Genomic DNA, 18,864 nt, shown 5'->3' on the forward strand with positions numbered 1-18,864 from the left:
AAAAAAAAAAAAAAAAAAAAAAAAAAAAAAAAAAAAAAAAAAAAAAAAAATATATATATATATATATATATATATAATCAATTATTTGATTAAACAAAGTACTGATAAATTATGATGTCCCATATTGATTGGGGAGAAGAACAAAACACCATTTTGTAAGGGTGTGGAAATGTTCCCTTAGCAGACGCATTTTAAAGCCTTGAGGAGAAGCCCGAAAGTGAAAATCCAAAGAGAACAATATCTGCTAGCGGTAGATCTAGGGCGTTACAAATGGTATTAGAGCTAGACACCAGACTATGTGCTAGCAAAGAGGCTGTTCCCCAAACGGGGTAGACACAAGACGGTGTGCCAGTAAGGATGTTAGCCCCAAAGGGGGATGGATTTGGCGGGGGTGCCACATCGATTGGAGAAAGGAAAGAGTGTCAGTGAGGACGCTGGACCCGAAGAGAGGTGGATTGTGAATCAACGAGGAGGCTATTCTCCGAAGGGAGTAGATACGAGACGATGTGCCAGTAAGGATGCTGGCCCCAAAGGGGGATGAATTTGGCGGGAGTACCACATCGATTAGAGAAAGGAAAGAGTGTCAGCGAGGACACTGGGCCCGAAGGGGGGTGGATTGTGAATTGTGATGTCTCACATTAGTTGGAGATGAAAACAAAATACCTCTTGTTGTGGAAACCTTCCCCTAACAGACGCGAGTTTTAAAGCGTTGAGGGGAAGCCTACATAAATATTATATATATCTTTTAGAAATAACATTTTTATTAAATTAATGAATTACTTATTTACTAAAAGTATTAATCATTAGTTAATAATATATTTAAATATAACTAGTTAGTTAATTATGATTAGTTAATTTACGTTAATAAAATTAATTTTAAATAAGTATAACTCATTTATAATGAATTAATTATTTTTTTAGAATAGTTTTGATGAGCATAAAGCATAATTGATTTAATTAAAGATAATAACAATAATAATGAACTATATTTAATTAAAATTAATTATATACATTATATTATAATAATAATTTTATATATGTTATATAAATTATTATTTTTTGAACTTTATCATAATTATATAATATTTATAAATGTATCTCATTTAAAATAATTTACTCTACTACAACATTACAACATGTATAATTAATTTTTAATTGGACTATTTATCTATAATTAAAATTTTATATAATTTTATTTAAACTATTTTTAAAAAAATAATATTAAGATTAATTGGTAAAAATTAAATTCGTTAATTAACTATAATTAATTACATAAATATTATTTATTTATCTAATTATTACATATGTTATTTACGCCAAAGGAATTGCCCTTAATGGGCTTAAGCCCAAACAGTTCAATCCTACGGTTCATAATTCTTGAAATTTTGACTTCACCATCTCCGTCTTCTCCTTCCCAGTTCTGCAACTTTGTACTAAAACCCTAATTTCAGTCGACCTAGCTGAATTCAGTCATCATGGCCACATACGATTATGATGATTCACGGGCTAACTATGACGACCCCCGTCATGCGCCGGTGCCTTCTCCGGCTGGCCAAGATATTGGCTACGACCCTAATTTCGTTCCAGATTCCGTCAAATCATTTGTCGTTCATCTATACCGCCATATCCGTGAGAAGAATGTATACGAAACACATCAAATGTATGAAACTTCATTCCAGACGCTATCGGACCGCCTATTCAAGGATACTCCGTGGCCGTCAGTAGATGCTGTGGCTCATTTTGTTGATAATGATCATGTCTTCTGCTTGCTTTACCGTGAGATGTGGTTTCGCCATCTTTATGCGAGACTGTCACCAACTTTGAAGCAGAGGATTGACTCATGGGATAACTATTGTAGCCTATTTCAGGTGGTTTTGCACGGAGTCGTGAATATGCAATTGCCTAACCAGTGGCTATGGGATATGGTGGATGAGTTTGTTTATCAGTTCCAGAGCTTCTGCCAGTACCGGGCTAAGATGAAGAACAAGACCGAGCAGGAAATTTCGCTTCTGAGGCAGTACGATCAGGTTGCTACGATTCATTCGTTTATTCTTTTTTATATGAAAATATGCAGGCTGCACGTTACTCTGACTGCAATTAGACAAGGAAATGAACTCCAAAGGTTAAAAAACAGTATTAGTTCTTGGCCTTCTCATGGTTCTATCTGAATTAGCGTGTATTTAGTTTTATCAAATTCATAGTATATTGGTCTTGGATTTGAAGCCGTACCGTCCCCAAGGAGGTTAAAATAGCTGGAATAGCCTTGAAAACCTATGGTGTCTAGACTTCGAATGACAATCTTTTAACACTTATGAGATGTGGAAAGTGTTCTTTTGTTTTTCATATCTTCTAATGGAGTTTGTGTACACTAGGTCAGATATCTGTTCCAAATATGATAAACATGTTTGGGTGAATCTGCGCTTATCCTTCATACGCCCATGTTCTTGCAGTCAAGTTCTCTTAGTCTTAATGGTTTTTATGGTCTATCTATATCCAAGGCTCAGGAGCTTAACTTCAGTGGTTGATTATTTCCAGGCTTGGAATGTATATGGTGTGCTCAACTATTTGCAAGCATTTGTGGAGAAATCCTCAATCATTCATATTCTTGAGGAGGAGAAAGAAGGTCTTGAACAATTTACACTTACTGATGGGTATGACTATAGTGGTGGGAGTAGTAATGTTTTGAAGGTGTTGGGATATTTCAGCATGGTCGGATTGCTTCGGGTTCATTGCCTGTTAGGTGATTATCACACTGGTTTGAAGTGCTTACTCCCAATTGACATAACCCAGCAAGGTGTTTTCACTAGTGTAATTGGAAGCCATATTACAACTATATATCATTATGGGTTTGCCAACCTGATGTTGCGCAGGTATTATGTTGTATGGAGTCCATTAGATTCCTTTTCTCTTGTCTGGTGTTCTCTCTAGATGATTTATAATTATGATTTGGTTCTTGTTTAGGTGAATTGGCAGTCCTTTCTGTAACCCTCTTGCTTTTTGGGGATATCTCATCCCCCCTTTTGTATGATCCTTTCCTCAATATATATATTTTTTTCTTTTGTTTCTTATAAATATATAAAAGAAAATGGAAGTCAAGAAGAATTGAAATGCTTGCAAAGTTCAATGTTAAATCTTTCGTCTTTATAGGAATTTATAGGGTGCTGTATTTAGGGTCTTGGTCTTCGCTCTTCACTTCTCACTTAATGACAAGTTTGAAATAAATTTCATTTCCCCTTATTTTCAGGTACGTGGATGCCATTCATGAATTTAACAGAATTCTCTTGTATATTTATAAAACCAAGCAATATCATCAAAAATCTCCTCAGTATGAGCAGATTCTGAAGAAGAACGAGCAGATGTATGCTCTGTTGGCAATATGTGTTTCGCTTTGCCCACAAGTGAAGCTTATTGATGAAACTGTGAACTCTCAGTTGCGAGAAAAGTATGGTGAAAAGATGATGAGGATGCAGAGATATGATGAGGAAGCTTTTGCCATCTATGATGAACTTTTCTCATATGCTTGTCCGAAGTTCATCACTCCATCTGCTCCTAGTTTTGAGGAGCCTCTAGCAAACTACAACCAGGTAAGGTTTAGATCTTTATCATTAAAGCAGCATCTATTTTGGAAATGAATAGGAAGAGGAGAATGAGCGGACTAGACCATACAAAATAGTGAAATAAGGTGAATGAGTGGCCTGGACTTGCCCTGCTTAATGAGTCAAAATTATGAAGAGTAGATTGAGAGATTAAGGACAACAGTGTCTGGAATTGAGTTTTCTTTAGTTTTTGGATCAAACAATGTGCATTTTATCTACCGTCTCTTATCTTGCAAGTCCTTGTTCTAATATATTGAGTGATGACTAGGCTGTGATTAGGAGTGCCAATATTATCTTTGTTGCCTCATCAAGAACTTCTTGGTGGGTTTTCTTTTTTGGTTATTTGGGTATTGCTATCGTTGTTACCTATTGAATGAACTTTTGCCTAGTCGTATAGTTTTGTTGGCCTTATGCCGTGCAGTTCATTCTTTCACAAAGTAGTTTCCAAACAAAATGAATGAACAAACAAACATATAAACAGGTAGTCCGGGAGTATCCAGTTCAAACGACCTTTTCGCCTGACAGTTCCTTAAATTATAGGAATTCTACATTTCATAGTTCATCTGATTCTTTATCTATTCCACTAGAGTATCCTTCATAGTTTCTAAATAACGCCATTTCAAGAGGATTTTTAATATCTCTAAGTCTTAACATTTATTTTATTAAGAGCATCTTACTCTAGTTTTGTTTTGAGCAAATTGGAGTTATAGATTAAGGTTGATGACTTTGATTTCATCATTTCTTCACAAAATCTAGTCATGCATGTTTCCATGTCAAACCCTTTTTTGTGCGTGTCTGTGTTTGCATGTGTTGTCTCTCTCTTTCAGAGATTTTATTCACGTCTCCTTGCTTTTTTCCAGGATGCCTATAGGCTTCAATTGAAACTATTTCTTTTTGAAGTAAAGCAACAACAATTACTATCTGGCATCCGCACCTTCTTGAAAGTGTACTCCACCATCTCCCTTGGGCAGCTTGCCATTTACATGGAAATGGATGAATCGACTCTAAGGTTGGAAATAGAAGACTTTAGGATATATCTTCACATTTTTATGAGCTACTACATAGTTTTTAAGATTAATTAATTGGTGGTAATTGGTTTTGGTTATATTTACAGGACGATATTGTTGACATACAAGCATAAAACCCATGCTGTTGACAGTGTTGGAAAAATTATGTCCAATGCAGATGTGGATTTTTACATTGATGATGTACGTCTACTTTTCTTCTTTTACCACTACAAAATGTAACAGTCACTTGGAGTAGATATTGTCCTCTTTGAGCTTTTCCTTTCGGGCTTCCCCTCAAGGCTTTAAAACGCGTCTACTAGGGAAAGGTTTCCACACCCTTATAAAGGGTGTTTTGTGTTTCGTTCTCCTTTCCAACCAATGTGGGATATCACACGAAAGCATTTTGAATTCAGAATGTATATTACTTAGATGCTCCAAAAGAAGATTCATTTATGCAAGTATGTTAAAAAATTACTTAATCTCACTGCAGGACGTCATCCACGTTGTCGAATCGAAGCCTGTAAATCGCTATGGAGATTTCTTCTTGCGGCAAATTGTTAAAGTATGTAACATTTTCTTTTCATTTACATCTCTACACTTCATTATCTGGAGGAAATGATAATCATGTTCATGTTTCTCGTTCTTTCTGACAGCTCGAGGGGATGATTAATGATTTGGACAGAGTGAAACTGGACTGAGATCTCTGTAGTAATGTTTGGTTGACCTGGCCTTTTTGACGACGGCAGGTTTGAACTAGGGAACGGTTGCTCCATTTAAGGACCTGCCTTGTCCATTTTTCATCTTCACTCTGCACTTCTATTAGTGGTTGTAGATCAAATGTCACTCGGATATGAGAGTGTTGAAGGGCTGGTGCCTGAGTTTTTCCTTTTGGGTTTATGATTCTTGGCATTCATAATATATGTTATTAGCCTGATAGTATGAAATTTTGAGATGTTCAACTAAGGCCTCTTTCTGTTCTAGTTTTCCTTGTATCTAAAACTGCGTTTAATAACTGAGAACTTCATGGCCTGACATGGTGTTTGCAGTGCCTTCCTTGCCTTTGGTGGTTGCATTATCAAGAGACCATGTTTGTATACCAAGTGTGATGATAGTCGTGGAACTATCTGATAACCAATTTTAGGGTAGATATCTTCCACCAAAATATTAAAATATGATCTAAACATGAACATTTAACTAATTTGAAAAATGAAAAAAAGAAAAAGAAAAAAAGATCGAGGTGATTTATGTAATGGAGACAAAGAAAATGTCAATAACTATTTCTTTTTTATTTTTTAAAATTTTCGTTCGCGTTTTGGGTCATTTTTTTACAATAAATTTATCTTTACCAGGAACATAGAAGTCAATATGAGTGATTCCCTCTTGAATGAAGTAGTATTCGCAGATGAAAGAGTAGATGAGCTCTCTTTCAATTACATCGTGTTGGCAGATAGATAAAAGGTAGGTCTTCTCTTTTGCAGATAATATATTTGATCAATAATGAAGCTTTCTTTAATAGTGGGCTTTCTCTTTTTGTCGGTAGCATGCTTTCTTTAATAGTGATGTAATGAACGAGATGTTCTATTAGATTGCTGGCTATGCTCACTTTTGAGAAGACCTGCTCACTTTTGAGAAGACCATCCAGGTTAACTTGGCTTATGTTTTTCAAATATCGAAATATTTGAATATACATGTAAAAATAGATAAAAAAATATAAATAAAGTCACAGGTGAAAGAGTATTTATAGGCTTAATTGTAAAGAATATAAAATATATTATTTTAATCACCAAATTGATTCGAATTATAGCTTGCTCGCGCATCTGGGCTGACGTGGCATGGGGATGTCGAACGCTATAAATTAGTCGAACTTCGATTCTCTTGGCGCCCAATTCTCTTCAGTCACACACTATGATATGCCAATATCCGCGGGCTCGAGAATGATGTAAAAAGAGCTACTAGGTTTTTTCTCCGTCGTTGTCTTTCGATTTAACAATGGAGAAGCTCGGATTTCCAAGCGTGAAGAGGTTAAACCAGTTGAACTCACTGTCTGGTTTGGTACAAGGAACTGCGAAAACGTTCTCCTCTTCGCGTTCCGTTCCAGAACCTACCTCGTCGGGACGTTTTGTCAATTTGAAGATTGCTGCAGGTTCTAATCGGAAAGTTTAGCATTAATCGTTCTTTTGTAAGAAATGAAACTTTATGTTGATCGTGTTGTCCATATTATGCAGAGAGGATGATGAACGATCAGGCTTCTTTGAAGACTGATCTGGATATGGCGGTATGAAGCTCTGTTCTCTATGTGTGGCGCGCTTCATTAAACTGTATATGGTCATTGAAATTGATCGATAAGACCAAAACCTTCTCCTCTTTAATTTCAATGCACGTGTAGTCTGTGTTATTTTCTGTAGTTCAGTTCATTAGGTCTGAATTAATTTGTCTCGGCACAGTTACGCGTTTTCCTATGATCATTCTTCGGAGTACTTGATTTCTAAGTTGGAAAAGTTTACAGAATGCGAAATTGAGGAAATCAGTCGAGCACACACGTGCTTTAGAGGATAAACTGCAGAATGCCTTGAATGAAAATGCCAAGCTCAAGGTGAAGCAGAAAGAAGACGAGAAGTTGTGGAAGGGATTGGAATCGAAATTCTTGTCGGCTAAGACACTGGGTGATAAGCTCACCGAAACATTACAGATTTTAGCCAGTCAGGTTCAGGATGGTAGTTATCAATCTGATGCTCAAAATTTAACCCTTCCGTTTTTTTGTTAGTAATAGTTCATCTCGAGTATGACTTAGTATTTAATCATTGCGTTAATTATTTCTTATAGCTGAGAAAGACAAGGAGGTTTTAGAAACCAAATTATCTGCAAGTTCTGCTGCTGTTGATGGGTTAACCCAAAGAATGCAGGACTTGTGTATAAAAGTAGAGTCTGCAGAAGAAACAATAAGAAATCGTAAGTTCTTAAATCTAGTAACTTGACTTCTTGCAATATTTCGTTGGTTATTTTCACAATGTACCATACAATTCTCTTTTCTATCATGGTAACTTTTGGAATGCAACTTGTTATCTAATGCTTTTGAACTTTGAACACAGGTGAGAAGGAGCTGGCGAAGCTCAAAATTGAGAAAGAGGAGAATTGTAAATTGTACAGAGAAGAACAGCAGAGAACTGCAAATCTGATTGAGGAAAAAGGTAACTATAAAGATTATGGCTAAAAATTGCAGAATGTTCATAAAACAATGCATGCTTAGTAATTTGGGATGACAATCTTTCTATCGTAATATGGAAGATTTCATTTTGGGAATGATGACAAAGAAGTGTAGTCCGACAATAGCCAAGTCTCATTTTTCCATTTGCTTATCAATGTAGATATGTTTTAATATGCAATGCTTTAATTTTACCAATTCTTAGTTGCAATGCATATATATGAATTTATGAATGTTTATGTTTTACAAACAAAAGAACAAGCTCATGATGATCTAAAAATTGAGAAAAGTAAAATTATAATCTTGCAGCATTTTGTAATTTTATTCTCATAAAGGTGGACTACCACGATACTTTCTTGCAGACTCTATGATCAAGAGACTTGAAGAAACAGTTGTGGAGAACAGGTTGATCATAGAGGGACTGAACTCTAAACTGGATGAGGCACAATTAGAGTCAAACTCGAAAGAAGAAAAAATTATTAGTTTGATAGCCTCACGAGATGACTTGCAGAAGGAAAAGAGTGATTTGGAAATGCATAATGATGAGATTCATAAGAAATTAGATGCGTCACTCTTGGAGATCAAAAACCTTGAATATCTCGTCCCTTTTTTGATTGATCAGCTGGTTGAATTTGATCGTCATAACTCAACTTTTGTAGAGAAATTTAATCAGCTAACCCATCTAAATGACTCTTGCTTTAAGCTGGCCAAATTGGAAAGGGATTTTGCTTCGGAGCTGGCCCAAAAGAAATTCAACAAGCTCCATGACAAATTTATGTGTATAACATCAGAAAAAAATGCCCTCAAATTGATAAATGTCGAGTCACAACAAAAGGTTGATGAACTTCAGAAAATCCAGGAATCACTAATGGCACAGCATTCAGAAGAATCTCGTTTAGCAGGAGGGAGAATTCAAAAGTTGGAGTCTGAAGTAGAAACTCTTGTTTCTGAAAAAACTGAGACAGAATCATTGGTTTCCAAGTTAGAGGAGAAAATTGGCACTTTGTCAGAAAGTTCAAGATCATCTGAGAGTAAAATGGTCTACACCTTTCTCAACAGATTTAAATAATTTGATGTCAAGACTGCTGTTCTACTAATTTTCAGTTATATTTCCTTGCAGCAAGATTTGTTAAAGAAGATTTCTGCACTAGAAATTGAGAATCAATGTAATGCAGAAAAATTGGAGAAAGAGTTGCACGATAAAGCAGAAGAGATAGATACTTTGATGAAGGAGAGCAAAAATTATAAACAACGTGCAGAAATGCTTGAGGTAGAAGGAGATCAACTTCGCAATGTTTTGAAGGAAAAGGAAGAGTTTATTCTTTTGTCTATGGAGCGTGAGAAGAAGCTAGAAGAAGAAACTAAAGAGGTTTTGTAAATTACCCTGTTACCATTGTTCATTTTCATGACAAATTCTCGTGATTAGCTTTTGATTGAACTTAACTTGAAGTCTAAGTTCTCATCTATTACAGAACCAAGCTCTACTGTTTTCTGCTGAAGTGAAGCTTTCCGATGCTAAAAGACAGTATGATTCAATGCTGGAGAGTAAACAGATGGAGCTATCAAGACATTTGAAAGATATATCCCATAGAAATGATCAGGTATTATTGGTTACCTTTTTTTCTCGTAAATTCGCTTCATGCGGTTAGATTACCTTTATTTAGGCTGACAGCAGTGAAACTATTAGGCTATCAATGACATCCGGAATAAGTATGAAATGGAGAAATTGGAGATTGTTAACAAGGAAAAGGAAAAGGTTCACTCTTAGTACTCATATTTTGCTTCATATTAAAATATCAAACTTCTTGCTTATTCATTTGAGCATACAGGCAGATCAAGTTTTACAAGAGATGGAAAGAAATTGTGAACAAAACCTAGCAGAAGTGAAAGAAGAATCTAGGCAATGCCTGATTCGCATTAAGGAAGAACATGCTGCTCTGGTAACATTTACAAAGAAATGAGCTGAACTTATCTTCCTAATCAAGATAATCATAGTTGATATGGCCCATCTGATTAGATTCACAATCTTTTCTTTGTTCCTTTTTTCCCCATGTGTTCTAACTTCTGCCAAAACTTATATTCTAGATTATGGATGACATGCATCAGATTTCTTTCTGTTCCATGTTAAAATATTAGCATCTTGTACCTCCATTTTGGCAACTTATGAGGGAAGTCAACTTGTAGTTATGTAGTAATTGTAATTCATTAAACAATTTCAGAAGCTTCTTATCAGTGCGTAATTTTACTGACTGTTATATGTATCTATGTTTATTTGTGGATTAAATATTGAGATTGAGTCTCTCTGAGTACTGTCCTTTTATATTCTACACCTTGATTTTGTAGTTGAGTCAAATTCAGCAAGAGCATACCAGAAATGAACAAATGTGTAAAGCCAAACACAATGAAGAGTTGCAGCGTGCTCAACTTCATGCTGAGAACGAATTGAAAGAGGTTATATATATTCATATTCAATTTTTGGTTTCTGTCAGCCCTTGCACCATTAATTAATAGCTCAGTAATTTATGATGTTCCAGAAATTGACGTCACTGAGAAGTGAACATGAGGCTCAGATGAAAGCTTTGAGATGTCAAAACGAAGATGAATGTAGGAAGCTTCAAGAGGAATTGGATCTCCAAAAAACCAAAGTACTAACAATCTCAGGTACAAGTATCAAGTATTGTGCTCATGTCTTAATCCACTCATATATATGTCATAGGAAGACAGGCAGAGAGCTTTGTTGCAATTGCAATGGAAAGTGATGGGTGACAAGCTACAAGAGGACCAAGAAGTGAATTCAAAGAAGGTAATCTCCTAACCCATGTGCAAGTGTTCACATGCACGTGATACTACCAATCAGCCTCTTCTATCTTCTATGTGCCGTTGATCAATTTCAAACCTTTTATATTATTATGTACAGTACATGAAACTAATTCTTGTTGGTTATTTTTCTCCATTCTCAAAATTTAATATTGTTATAAGAAGCATCCTGGTTCTATATAGAACTTCATTGGATAATACGGAGGTTTGTCTTACATTTTGGTCCTTATATTCTTACCTTCGAGCGAGTCAACTTACCATCAACCATTGTCAATATTGAACCCCCTCAATTATGTTTTTTTTTTCTCTTGCTCTTTTTAATTTTTTTAAAATTTTGTATGCATACTATTTTATTTCCTGATATTAAAGACGTAAATTCAAACTCGAAATCTCTAGATTACTCCCATACTTAGTATTATTGAGGTTACAATTAGTACTTCATTTCCGTCTCTATTTTAGCCTATCCTTCATAATTTATAAACTTGTCATGGTGCAGGACTACTCCATGTCATCAATCAAGATGAGAGGTTCTGGTGGTTCCAGAAAAAGCAAGCGTGCTCTGATTAGAACAGAAAATGATGAGGTGCGAGTGACAACTGATAGATAAATTGCAGAAAAGAAGTCTGTTTGTCAGCTACATTTTGAATTCTTTTGTACCTTACATCTTCTCACAGGAATCACCTAACCTGCAAGCAGCTCAAACACCAGTATCACAGTTGTTGAAGTCCGTGGAGGACATAAACACAGGAAGTATTGCAAATATCCCGAAGCACCATAAGAAGGTCAGTTGTATATTAAAATGATGCGCACTTCACATTATCTAAACTGTAGAGATTAGTGCATATAACCATTAATATCTTGATAGGAGATCAAGGAAATTATGTGAAGTTACAAGTTTTTCCATGTAGTTTTACACTCGCCTTCCGCCTGCATATTGAAACTTAATTAACGGCTGGTCAGGTTACTCGTCATGAATATGAAGTTGAAACTACAAATGGAAGGACGATCACTAAAAGAAGAAAAACAAAAAGTACAGTTCTGTTTGAGGTATGAACCAATAGGACCGTGCCAATGTAGAGAAACTGGATTATCTCATAATTATTACTCGATAGTAAAATTTTTTCCTCATGTTTATCAGGACCCGAGAAAACATAACAAAACTCCAAGAAGAAATACCCCCCGAGGTCCTGTCAAGGTAAAAGAAAAGGCTTATATCCATATCCTATTGGGCATTTTTCTGCTTCTTGATTTGTGTACTGCATTTGGCATTGGTTGCTGATATATATATATATATATATATACACACACACGTATGTATGTATATATGTATGTACGTACGTACGTACGTCTGTATTTTCAATGATGGTTTTATGAAATAGGAAATATTAGAAGAAGATTTTTCTAATTTTTAATTTTGTTTTATGCTGTAACGTCTAAATATTGTATAATTATGCATAACTTGTTTAAACCCAACTCTCCAAGTAGACAATCAAGGGTGGGGATCAATCACAGCCTTCAAACATTGGTGATTTGTTTACGGAAGGGTCATTGAATCCCTATGCAGATGATCCTTATGCATTTGATTAGAGGTATATTCAACCATATCCCATAGTTTCAAATTTCTTTCAAAGAAAATTTAATGCATTTTTCTTCTTACTTGTGCAGTGTAGAATCTTCAGCCTTCGATGTTCATTTGGCTGTCTTTATTATCCAAAACAAATTCTTACCTAAAAAACTTACTCTGCACGTCAAGATGTTCTCAAACCCTAAAAAAGAATAAAAACTACAAGAACGAACTCTCCCTTCAGGTACTTCATCCATTGAAAATGAACATATAGCTCGGATGGTGGTGGGAATTGAAGAGAGAGATGAGAAGGTGAGCATTCATTGTTTCTCTCACAACTTGGTCCATTATTCAATAGGGCAGAGGGATAGATATAAGATGACTTTGTTGCCTGCTTATTTCATTCAACTCTTCTTTGTGTGCTTTTATAATGAACATATTTTTCTTGTCCAATTCAATGTTATGTACCTCACGGTGGTTGTTTACAGGGACCGACACGGACTTGAATGTTTCTCATCTCTGGAAACAGTCCTCTATTGGTAGCTTAGGGTGGTCCCTTCAAAAATTGCAACTTTTAGGCTTTTACTGTGAATCATGTATTTTACTTCACTTGGTTTTCCACTGAACTGTAAACTAATTGTGTTTGTCACAAATGGATTAGGACATAGAAAAATGTTATCCATAAATTTGTGTTTGACATAACCGAACACACTCTTTCTACTTCACTTTGCTCCATAAATTTGAGAGTGGAGTTGGTAGTTAGTGTCGCAGTCTAACAATAGAGCTTTGAATCAAATTTGTTTAATCAAAGACTTATATAAATTAAAAAATTTTAAAAAAATTTAAACTACCTTGAGTATAGATTAAATTACAAATTTGGTATTCATAGTTTGAAAAAAAGTTACAATTTGGTTACTTTAGTTTTAAGAGTTAGAATTTCAAATCTCGTAAACAATGGTTATAGTTTGATAAAACCCTTATAAATATTCTTATTCTATTGACTATTTATGAAAATTTTAACGAACATAACAAGACTAATTCTAACCTTTAAAATTATATAGACGAAATTTTGACTTTTGGTACAAATTTATAATTTAATTGTGAATATATCATAAACTAATTTTAATAATTCACCGGAATGTAAGTTAAAACTTTATATTTTTTTTTAGGTTAGTTCAAATTTATATGGTATTAAAAAAATTAATTATTATTTTTTTAATTATTTAAAAGGATTTAATATATATATATATATATATATATTTGAACATATAATCAATCAAAACATTGGTAGCCTCTTTTAAAACATATGTTTAAATTTTCTCGCAAGCACTTATAATATACTATATTCTTTTAAAATTTATGTTTCTAAATTTGTTTAATTATTTATTTAAACACTATATTCTTTTAGAAATAATTGTGTTTTAAAAAAAATTGCCAAAGTATATATAACCTTTTCCGCTGTGAAATATCAGAAACTTTTACTTTTAATCGAAGCAATTCGTTTTTTTTTTTAAAAAAAAAAAATTATTTATTAACTAATTGGTGTTTCTGAGTTTGTTATTCCCTCAATAAAAAAAAATTAAAAAAAAATGAAACAGCAATTGGTTTGAAGCCCTTCTCCTCCACAATGTATTGAAGTTTTTCTTTGATCCTTGAAATGAATGGACGATTTCCATTGAACAGTGACCAAGAAAATTCTGAAGTCATTGAAATTTAAGACTCCACGGAGCTCATCCAAGAATTCGCACATTCGAACCTATACTACAACTACAAATAAAAATGGAAGCCGATAAATCCAGTAATGTACTTCGTGAACTGGTTAGGGTTGTTCCAAGCAAATTCAAAGTTCAGATAGATTTGAAGGCGATAAAAAGGAAGAAGCTCGAAAGAGAAATAACCAGCAAGAGCTGAAGAACAAATTCCATCAAACCGCAGAGCTTGATCCTCTTATTCCTCCGACGCTCCATAGCCAACTCGATCTTCAAATCTCCAACGACTTTCCTCAGCCTCTCTTTCTCCTGAAAGGTAATCGACATTTTAATTTCTCAAAATCGCTTATGTTGATTACTAATCCAAATCAAATAAACCAGTGCGCGATCACAAGCACAGTTACTGTTCATAAATTTTCATCGAGAACCTTCGCTTGTTCGTCGACAGATGCTCTGAGGTTGCGATTCTGGAAGGATTTGAACGAAGAAATCAGAAACGCTGCTTTCGCACATCGAAATGCAGTTTTGGATCTCATTGCTTCATCTCTGGATTCCGCCTCGACTCCCTCCATGATCTTCTCAGAGTGAACGCCGGTTGAGCAGGAAATCCAGGTAACTTCTCGTAACGCTACCCGTAATTAGGAAGAATTCATGTCGTGCTGCACAAGTTTATCTATTTATTAGAATTAACCACCAAGCATGTATATATATAATTTTTTTTTAAACAAAGTAAAAATGAAAATTAAAAAATTAAGAGAACAACGACCTTAATCTAACATAATTGGAGTTAAATTAAAAATTTAAGTCATTAATCTGATTTCTAAGTTGGATGTGTCACTGTCATGTACGAACAGATGCACAACTATTCTTCAACTAAGTTTCCAAGATTTTGGTATAGAAAAACCATAAACATGTTCATCCCCATTCATATTACAATCACTTTGATGAAGCTTCGTATTAATACATACACAATAACAAAATTAAATATCTTTTACTTTTATATATATATATATATGAATGAAAAAAAGAAAGTCCGTGTGAATGGTTAGATATAATATTTGGAGTATATATTATTTATAGAATATATCTTGATATTCTCAATTTATATTTTTATCGGTTGGTATTAGATGCTACCTTATATTCTATTTAAACCTTAATGAGAACACACTTTCGATTTTAATTCTATTTCTATTTCTCATTCTTAACCTAAATATTTTTGTCTTTATCATTTGTTTTAATCTTTATTTCTATGAAAATTTTCATTTATTTTTGTGAAGATCTTTATATCGGAATGAAGATTTCTGTAAATATGTAAATATGCGGGGATTGAGATATGGTGCGTGTGTTTTTTTTTTTCATTTTCTTAATATATATATATTTTTAAAAAAAATTAATAGATAATTTTCATTTTTCAATATAATTTTTACCGAAGAAATTAAAAATATCTTAATAAATCAAATAATAATTTAAATATAATATAATTTCTACGTCCATATTATTTTTAAAAATTTTAAATTTATAGATTAGGACATATTTTCCAATATAGGGGAGGAAGAAGAATATAATCTCCCTTCTCAGTCTTGTTTGTTAATGAAGAGAAATCTCTCTCCACTACGTATTTTTTTTCTTAGTATTGTTTAGTTCAGAGAAATCTCTCTCCACTCCCTATTTTATTCTCAGTATTGTTTAGTTAATGAAGAGAAATCTCTCTCTACTTCCTATTTTATTCTCAGTCTTGTTTAGTTAATGAGGAGAAATCTCTCTCCACTTCCTATTTTATTCTCGGTCTTGGTGTAGTTAATGAGGAAAAATCTCTATCCACTCTCTATTTTATTCTCAGTGTTGTTTAATTAATGAAGAGAAATCTCTCTCCCCTTCCTATTTTATTCTGTCTTGTTTAGTTAATGAGGAGAAATCTCCCTCCACTTCCTATTTTATTCTCTGTCTTGTTTAGTTAACGAGGAGAAATCTCTCTCTACTTCCTATTTTATTCTCGGTAGTGTTCATCCTCCAAGGACTTTGTTCGTATATTTAGACATGTTTAATTTTGATAAGGTGTATTAATTATAAATAGGGTTTAATACGTAACATGTTAGAAAATATGAACTAAAAGAGAGAGAGAGAGAGTAAGGTCTCACACAACTGCAAACACATAGACATAAACATTTAATTATTTTTCATATATAATTACATATATTCCAAAACATAAAGTGAAGTCTGGTCCTACTCATAATTCACTAAATCAATAGCCACACACTTAGACTTTATTTTGAATAGGGTTTGGGAAACCTTTTAAGGACTGGGTTTGATTATTATTAGTAGAGCGAGAGGCTATAAACAAGGTTGTAGTTGGTGGGGTTTGCAGGTCTATTGGGTGTATGAATTTGCAGTTGGGGCATGTCGGTGAGGACTTCAATACCATTACCAATAAGTGACACTGCATGCAAACCCTCGCTATCATCTCTTGCTGCGGACACCCATGTCCTTGTTTCCATGCCCCATCGCTCTTCTTCTTTGATTCACCTCCATTTCTCATAGATTGGCTGTTGAGATTCAGCTCAAGGTCCAAGCTCAAGGGATCACCACCTGGGCTAGGCTCCAATTTGCTCCTTGGATCCATGGACGTTCTCTTTTGTGTCTTCGTGTTGTAGAAGTGTATCTTCCCTGACTGTACGTAAATAGAAAGTTGTGTTAGTGTGTAAGTAGAGAAAGCATATGTAACCGTCCAATCCCACATTCATTAGAGAGAGGTTTCTACACCCTTATAAGAAATGTTTCGTACCCCTTTCTAGTCAATGTGGGATTTCACAACCCGCCCTCTTTGGGAGCTCAATGTCCTCGATGGCACACTGCCTGATGTCTAGCTCTGATACTATTTGTAATAGCCTAAGCCCACCGCCAGCAGATATTGTATTCTTTGGAGCTTTCCCTCAAGGTTTTAAAACGCGTCCAGTCCACTAGAGAGAGATTTCCACACCCTTATAAGAAATGTTTCGTTCCTCTCTCCAACCAACGTGGGATCTCACAATCCGTCCTCTTTGGGAGCCCAACGTCCTCGATGGCACACTGCCCGATGTCTAACTCTGATACCATTTGTAACAGCTCAAACCCACCGCTAGTAGATATTGTAGGACTTCCCCTCAAAGTTTTAAAACATGTCTACTAGGGAGAGGTTCCGCACTCTTATAAGAAATGTTTCATTCCCCTCTCCAACCCAACGTGGGATCTCACATAATATTAGTGTACAAGTTTAGTACCTGAATGTCAAGACATCGTTGCCACTCTAAAGGTAACGGAGACTCGAGGTGGAGCTCGATATCAGCCGGAGAATTGAAGCTTCCTCCTGGTGGCTCTTCCCATTTTCTCTTCATTTCTCTCTTCATCTCGAGAATTGAAGAGGGTGGAAAAAGGGTAGATATAATATGAAGGATGGGGTTGGATAATAGATATAAGTGCAAGGACGAATCTAGTTGGGGGCAGGGTTTGATGGTTGAAATAAAGCGCTCGTCCTGCCACTACCTATGCATGGCGTTGGCTTTCCAAAACTCAACTCCAAGCCTAGCACACCCCTTCCCCCAATTAATGAAGCAACCCAGCCAACATCCAAATATAGAATCACAAGCTCTTAAATCCGATTAACATAGCTGAAAAATGGTTACTGGGAGTTCGTATGTATTTATGAAGGCGGTGAGGAGGGGGGGGAAGAGGAAGGTGGGTATGTTGAATGGCAGCCATTAATGGGGGGAAGCTCTTGGATGGCCGCTATGTGATCCTTTTAATATACTAAGCTCTCAACATCCATATGTGTTAAAAGCACTTATAACTGGAAACAAACGCCCAAATCTTGGTGAAATGATGTTGTTTACACAAAAGGGTAAGCTTAATTCTGTTTTGGTTGCAAAAGGGATGTTATGTATGTGAGGTCATTTAATGCATAGATGGAAAAGGGGATTGGTTTGAAGTAAGCCTACCTGCCTTCATTAACTCATCATGAATTCACTTAAATGATAAAGGGATGGCCATGGGAAGACGGTTGCTTTATTGCTCCACCTGATCTTGCTTCCTCTACCCAACCTAAGCTCTCACCTTGGATTTGTATTGGTTGAATGGCCCTTTCATTGAAGTCCCACGGTTTCAGTGACACAACTTACTCAGCTCTGCTTTTAAACATCTACTTCCCAAGTTGCAGAGAACCCCATTTATATGCAAATGCCCGGGTTTTAATTGTTCGGGATTGTTAGAAAGTACTTTCGTATGGCTAATTGAGGAATCGATCATGAATTTATAAGTAAGGAATAGATCTTCGTTGTTACGAAATTTTTGGAAAAATTAAAGCAAAACTATGAGATTTATGCTCAAAGTGAACGTGGATCATCTATCGAGATGAGCACTTGTATTGCATTGTTGAACCGGAATTATGTGGGTTAGAGTTAGAGATTGAATTCAAATGGAGTGATTAACATGAATGAGAAAGGGCTAAGCTTGAAATATGAACTATTTCATGTACTTAGTTAGAATTTGTTAAGTAAACCATTTTAGAAGTGTTGTGATGTTTAAGATTGGTTGGGGAGGAGAACAAAAAATTATTTATAAGCGTGTGGAAATCTTCTTATAGCAGATGCGTTTTTAGCATTGAGGGGAAGCCCGAAAGGGAAAGCCCAAAGAGGAAAACATCTGTTAGCGATGGGTTTGGGTCGTTACAAATGGGATCAAAGCTAGATACCGGACGATGTGCCAGCCTTCTTGTTGTTCCTCGAAGAAGGGTAGATATGAGGCGTTGACCAGAGCCAGACACCGGACGATGTGCTAACTTCTTGTTGTTCCCTTCTTGTTGTTCCCCGAAGAGGGGTAGACATGAGACGGTGTGCCAGCGAGAATGCTGACTTGCTTGTGATGTCCATCCGTAGGATATGCTTGAATTATGTTTTTTTTTTTTTTTTTTTTGTGTGAAGTTTTAAATTATTAATTT

General features: G+C 35.2%; 4 protein-coding genes across 6 annotated transcripts; 2 read left to right on the plus strand and 2 right to left on the minus strand.

The window, feature by feature from the left end:
* The first annotated feature begins 1,388 nt into the window (after positions 1–1,388).
* On the plus strand, positions 1,389–5,635 carry LOC111445947 (eukaryotic translation initiation factor 3 subunit L-like). Its single transcript, XM_023084510.1, has 7 exons — positions 1,389–2,027; positions 2,536–2,870; positions 3,245–3,584; positions 4,457–4,605; positions 4,711–4,804; positions 5,094–5,165; positions 5,257–5,635. The coding sequence occupies exons 1-7, from the start codon at positions 1,476–1,478 to the stop codon at positions 5,299–5,301; spliced, it is 1,587 nt and encodes a 528-aa protein (XP_022940278.1). The 5' UTR covers positions 1,389–1,475; the 3' UTR covers positions 5,302–5,635.
* A 798-nt stretch (positions 5,636–6,433) lies between these two features.
* On the plus strand, positions 6,434–12,948 carry LOC111445945 (synaptonemal complex protein 1-like). 3 transcript variants are annotated; one of them, XM_023084505.1, is made up of 20 exons: positions 6,434–6,746; positions 6,829–6,878; positions 7,110–7,317; positions 7,427–7,552; positions 7,693–7,791; positions 8,168–8,844; positions 8,926–9,174; positions 9,278–9,406; positions 9,493–9,561; positions 9,635–9,745; positions 10,149–10,256; positions 10,340–10,450; positions 10,522–10,608; positions 11,119–11,205; positions 11,297–11,404; positions 11,583–11,669; positions 11,761–11,817; positions 12,108–12,211; positions 12,288–12,498; positions 12,675–12,948. In XM_023084505.1, the coding sequence occupies exons 1-18, from the start codon at positions 6,593–6,595 to the stop codon at positions 12,207–12,209; spliced, it is 2,619 nt and encodes an 872-aa protein (XP_022940273.1). In that variant the 5' UTR covers positions 6,434–6,592; the 3' UTR covers positions 12,210–12,211; positions 12,288–12,498; positions 12,675–12,948. The 3 variants fall into 3 exon arrangements, with proteins under 3 accessions (XP_022940273.1, XP_022940274.1, XP_022940275.1); XM_023084506.1 differs by having other exon boundaries at positions 12,293–12,498; XM_023084507.1 differs by having other exon boundaries at positions 12,431–12,498.
* Positions 12,949–13,787: 839 nt separating this feature from the next.
* LOC111445952 lies at positions 13,788–14,589 on the minus strand. Its single transcript, XM_023084516.1, has 2 exons — positions 14,324–14,589; positions 13,788–14,204 (listed from the first exon to the last, which is right to left on the minus strand). Exons 1-2 carry the CDS (start codon positions 14,465–14,467, stop codon positions 14,034–14,036), a joined length of 315 nt encoding a protein of 104 aa, XP_022940284.1. The 5' UTR covers positions 14,468–14,589; the 3' UTR covers positions 13,788–14,033.
* A 1,465-nt stretch (positions 14,590–16,054) lies between these two features.
* LOC111445951 lies at positions 16,055–17,559 on the minus strand. The gene is made up of 2 exons (XM_023084515.1): positions 17,153–17,559; positions 16,055–16,563 (listed from the first exon to the last, which is right to left on the minus strand). The coding sequence occupies exons 1-2, from the start codon at positions 17,276–17,278 to the stop codon at positions 16,153–16,155; spliced, it is 537 nt and encodes a 178-aa protein (XP_022940283.1). The 5' UTR covers positions 17,279–17,559; the 3' UTR covers positions 16,055–16,152.
* Positions 17,560–18,864: the final 1,305 nt, after the last annotated feature.

Source organism: Cucurbita moschata, unplaced genomic scaffold, assembly GCF_002738365.1.
Source record: "Cucurbita moschata cultivar Rifu unplaced genomic scaffold, Cmos_1.0 Cmo_Scf00008, whole genome shotgun sequence".
Taxonomy (NCBI): Eukaryota; Viridiplantae; Streptophyta; class Magnoliopsida; order Cucurbitales; family Cucurbitaceae; genus Cucurbita; species Cucurbita moschata.

Excerpts from the sequence above, each read along its gene's own strand:
- LOC111445947 (XM_023084510.1), top strand. The coding sequence starts at position 1,476 with ATGGCCACATACGATTATGATGATTCACGGGCTAACTATGACGACCCC. Across the intron at positions 2,028-2,535 it reads TTCTGAGGCAGTACGATCAG|GCTTGGAATGTATATGGTGT; the intron begins GTTGCTACGATT and ends GATTATTTCCAG. Across the intron at positions 2,871-3,244 it reads GCCAACCTGATGTTGCGCAG|GTACGTGGATGCCATTCATG; the intron begins GTATTATGTTGT and ends CCTTATTTTCAG.
- LOC111445945 (XM_023084505.1), top strand. The coding sequence starts at position 6,593 with ATGGAGAAGCTCGGATTTCCAAGCGTGAAGAGGTTAAACCAGTTGAAC. Across the intron at positions 9,562-9,634 it reads TTAACAAGGAAAAGGAAAAG|GCAGATCAAGTTTTACAAGA; the intron begins GTTCACTCTTAG and ends TTGAGCATACAG. Across the intron at positions 11,670-11,760 it reads AAAGTACAGTTCTGTTTGAG|GACCCGAGAAAACATAACAA; the intron begins GTATGAACCAAT and ends CATGTTTATCAG.
- LOC111445951 (XM_023084515.1), bottom strand. The coding sequence starts at position 17,278 with ATGAAGAGAGAAATGAAGAGAAAATGGGAAGAGCCACCAGGAGGAAGC. Across the intron at positions 16,564-17,152 it reads AACGATGTCTTGACATTCAG|TCAGGGAAGATACACTTCTA; the intron begins GTACTAAACTTG and ends ATTTACGTACAG.
- LOC111445952 (XM_023084516.1), bottom strand. The coding sequence starts at position 14,467 with ATGGAGGGAGTCGAGGCGGAATCCAGAGATGAAGCAATGAGATCCAAA. Across the intron at positions 14,205-14,323 it reads CTGTCGACGAACAAGCGAAG|GAGAAAGAGAGGCTGAGGAA; the intron begins GTTCTCGATGAA and ends ATTACCTTTCAG.